This window comes from Empidonax traillii, unplaced genomic scaffold, assembly GCF_003031625.1.
Source record: "Empidonax traillii isolate 1590-97213 ecotype Southwest subspecies unplaced genomic scaffold, ASM303162v1 scaffold3034:size27450, whole genome shotgun sequence".
NCBI classification, from domain to species: domain Eukaryota; kingdom Metazoa; phylum Chordata; class Aves; order Passeriformes; family Tyrannidae; genus Empidonax; species Empidonax traillii.
Window position 1 is genome coordinate 17,189 of NW_020958227.1, and position 4,060 is coordinate 21,248.

Here is a 4,060-nt window from a genome sequence, read left to right on the forward strand (position 1 = left end):
AACTACCCCTCTGACCCCCCAAACATCCCCCAGTGCCCCCAAACCCCTCCCTGTTCCCCCCTGCCCCACAGGTACATCGTGTTTGAGGGCGAGGAGGGGCAGGATGTGGGGGGACTGCCCCCCCAATCCCCTCCGAATTCCTCCTGCCGCCCTGTAACTCCCCCCTGCCCCCCAGGTACATCGTGTTCGAGGGCGAGGAGGGGCAGGACGCGGGGGGGCTGCTGCGGGAGTGGTACATGATCATCTCGCGGGAGATGTTCAACCCCATGTACGCCCTGTTCCGCACGTCCCCCGGCGACCGCGTCACCTACACCATCAACCCCTCGTCCCACTGCAACCCCAACCACCTGAGCTACTTCAAGTTCGTGGGCAGGATCGTGGCCAAGGCCGTCTACGACAACCGGCTGCTCGAGTGCTACTTCACCCGCTCCTTCTACAAGCACATCCTGGGCAAGTCTGTGCGGTAAGGGCTGGACCCCTGTGAGGGGGAGACAAGTTATGGGGTGTGCAACAGTGTTATGGGGTGTGCAGCGGTGTTATGGGGTGTGCAGCGGTGTTATGGGGTGTGCAGCGGTGTTATGGGGTGTGCAGCGGTGTTATGGGGTGTACAACTACATTACAGGGTATACAACCGTACTATGGGGTGCACAGCCATGCTATGGGATGATAACCAAGCTGGGGGGGGTGGGGAACACCTGCATAGGGTGGGGAAAACCCTGCTTGGGATGTGAAACCAACTTCATGGGGCGATGGACTCCCTGCATGGGGTGGGGGGAACATCATTCATGGGGTGCTGAGCCACCTTGATGGGACGCTGGACCCCCTTCGTGGAGTGGGGAACCAACTCCATGGGGCATGGAACCACCTCTGTGGTGCGTTGGACCCCCTGTCCTGGGGGGATGAACACCCTTTTTGCAGTGCTGGACCCCCTTTATGGGGTGGGAAACCGCCTTTATGGAGTGTTGAACCCCTTTATGGGGTGCTGCTCCTCCCTCTGTTGCACCCCCAGGGTGCAGGCCCCCTCCCATGGGGGGCTGAACTCCCTGGAAAGGGGGTTGAAACCCCCTTTTTTGGCTCTTGAAGTTCCTCCAGAGGGTGTCAAACACCCGTTTTTGGGGTGCTGACCCTCTTTTTTCAGGTATTGACCCCTTTCTGTGGTGCTGACTCCCATTTTTGGGGCGCTGCCCCCCCCTTTCCCCCCAGGTACACAGACATGGAGAGCGAGGATTATCACTTCTACCAGGGCCTGGTTTACCTGCTGGAGAATGACGTGTCCACCCTGGGCTACGACCTCACCTTCAGCACTGAGGTGGGGACCCCCTAGGAACCCCCCACAGGGTTAAAAAAACAGCATTGGAGACCCCCTCAAAACCTCTATCGGGGACCCCCAGCTCCCCTGGGCTGTTTTTGGGGGGAACTGTGTCCTCCCTTCCTGGGGTGGTCCCCTCTGTCCCTGGGGTGTCCCCCTGGATTTCAGGCGTCCTCTCTGTCCCAGCTGTCACCTCTGCCCCAGGGGTGTTCCCCCAGGTTTAGGGGTGCCCCTCCATCCCAGGAGGGTCCCCCCCTGCTCCAGAGGTGTCCCCACTTTCCTGGTCTTGGGGTGTCCCCTCACTCTGCACCCCCCAGGGGTGTCACAGCCCCCCCCTCACATCCTGGTGATGTGTCCCCCAGCCCTGTAACCCCCCGTGCCCCCCCAGGTGCAGGAATTCGGGGTGTTTGAGGTTCAGGGATGTCCCCCCAAGCCCTGTAACCCCCTGTGCCCCCCCAGGTGCAGGAATTCGGGGTGTGCGAGGTCCGGGACCTGAAGCCCAACGGGGCCAACGTGCTGGTGACGGAGGAGAACAAGAAGGAATACGTGCACCTCGTGTGCCAGATGCGCATGACCGGTGAGGGGGGTCCCTGGGGGGCAGAGGGGGATCCTTGGGGGGCACAGGGGGGTCCTGGGGGTGCTGGTGGTGGAGGAGAACCAGAAGGAATACGATGCCCATGACCAGTGAGTGGGGGGTCTCTTTGTTTGCTAAAATGTGTAAGTAGTTGTCACTCTTGAAATTATTAGTTAATGTTATATTAATGTAATTATTTTTAATGTTAAAAGCTACCAAAATAGCATGAGTCATTATTTTTAAATTGCTGATGTAATTACAGAGGAATGAAGAGAAAGGCATAATTTGTGTAGCCAGTGAGCACCACATCGCTTTCTTTGCTAAAAAATAGTGAAAAATGTCAATTTGTCAATTAATAATAATGCCAATTATGATATAATATATCTTGATAGTATCAATAATATAATATACGGCAAAATAGTGTAATATATATCAACTAATATATATAGTTAATATACACTAATATATTAATATGTATAATTATATATTTATCAGTATTAGTATTATGGAATTTATTCATATGTAATAAGTATACTGTACCTATAACGTGATAATGTTAATATACATTAAGATAGTAATTTTATTAATGTCATTGCTAATATATTTGTAATATATAGTAATATGTGTTTACAAAATATAGTATATATTTATAATAGAATCTAATGTTTATATTTATAATAATTTTATATTGTGTTTATATTTATGATCTATGTATTTATAATATATACTCATACAATTAATTATTAATCATTATGTTAAAAGCTTTGATACCTTCGAATCGTGGGGGGATCCCCAGGTACCTCCTGACCAAAGTGACATTACCATTCCCAGCTGTGGTCTGGGGGGGTCATTCCCCATTCCCTGCCCCCCCTGACTCCCAATTTCCCCCCCCAGGGGCCATCCGGAAGCAGCTGGCGGCGTTCCTGGAGGGATTCTACGAGATCATCCCCAAGCGCCTCATCTCCATCTTCACGGAGCAGGAGCTGGAGCTGCTCATCTCGGGGCTGCCCACCATCGACATCGACGACCTCAAGGCCAACACCGAGTACCACAAGTACCAGGGCAACTCCATCCAGGTGGGATTGGCTCCCCAGACCCCCTTCCTGGGGTTATTTTGGGGTAATTTCATGGGTCTCATGGTACCAGAGGTACCAGGGCAGCTCCATCCAGGTGGGTTTGCCCCCCCAGGGTGGTTCTGGGGGTGATCCTGGGGGTCTCATGGTACCAGGTCAGCCCCATCCAGGTGGGTTTTTCCCCCTGGGTGTGGTTCTGGGGGTCTGACCTTGCCCCTTCCCCCCCAGATCCAGTGGTTCTGGCGGGCCCTGCGCTCCTTCGACCAGGCCGACCGCGCCAAGTTCCTGCAGTTCGTGACGGGCACGTCCAAGGTGCCCCTGCAGGGATTCGCCGCCCTCGAGGGCATGAACGGCATCCAGAAGTTCCAAATCCACCGGGATGACCGGTCCACGGACAGACTGCCCTCGGCCCACACGTGGTGAGGGGACAGGGGGGACACTGAGGGACATGGGGACACTGAGGGACATAACTGACTGCCTTTGGTCCACACGTGGTGAGGGGACAGGGGGGAGGACACAGGGGGGGATGGTAGGGGACAGCAGGAGGTGGGGGACACAGGTGAGGGGACACAGGGCCAGGTCACCGGGGTGGGGACAGAGGGACACCAGCACACACAGGGGAGGTGGCACTGGGGGACAGGGACACCAGGCTGGGTCACTGGGTGGGATGGGGACACAGGAACACACAGGGAGGTGACACAGAGACTGCCCTGGGGGCACAGCGACCCTCAAGAGGACCCTTGGGTGGGGTGGGGGGGATGTGACAATGTCAGGGGCCCTGTGCGTGTCCCCTGCCCCCGTGTGACCCCCCTGTGTCCCCCCAGCTTCAACCAGCTGGACCTGCCGGCCTACGAGAGCTACGAGAAGCTGCGGCACATGCTGCTCTTGGCCATCCAGGAGTGCTCCGAGGGCTTTGGGCTGGCCTAGGGGGGCTTAGGCCTGGCCTAGGGGGGGGTCCCAACCCACCCCCGGGGGCTTCGGGCTGGACTGGGGGGAGTCTGAACTCTCTGGAGGGGCTTTGGCCTGACCTGGGAGGGCTCCAGCCTGGCCTGGGAACGTTCAAGCCTGGCCTGGGAGGGCTCCAGCCTGGCCTAGGAAGGTTCA

The 4,060-nt window shown here is 56.1% G+C and overlaps 1 protein-coding gene across 1 annotated transcript in view; it reads left to right on the forward strand.

The window, feature by feature from the left end:
• Positions 1–3,989, forward strand: part of LOC114072343 (E3 ubiquitin-protein ligase HUWE1-like) — a gene marked incomplete at its 5' end in the record, with an annotated part of 21,089 nt that extends 17,100 nt beyond the window's left edge. Inside the window, 6 exons of the mRNA XM_027910251.1 lie at positions 176–463; positions 1,204–1,309; positions 1,769–1,886; positions 2,778–2,959; positions 3,185–3,375; positions 3,781–3,989. Coding sequence (XP_027766052.1) covers positions 176–463; positions 1,204–1,309; positions 1,769–1,886; positions 2,778–2,959; positions 3,185–3,375; positions 3,781–3,883 — 988 coding nt within the window. The remainder of the gene's footprint in view (positions 1–175; positions 464–1,203; positions 1,310–1,768; positions 1,887–2,777; positions 2,960–3,184; positions 3,376–3,780) is intronic.
• Between the last annotated feature and the right edge of the window lie 71 nt (positions 3,990–4,060).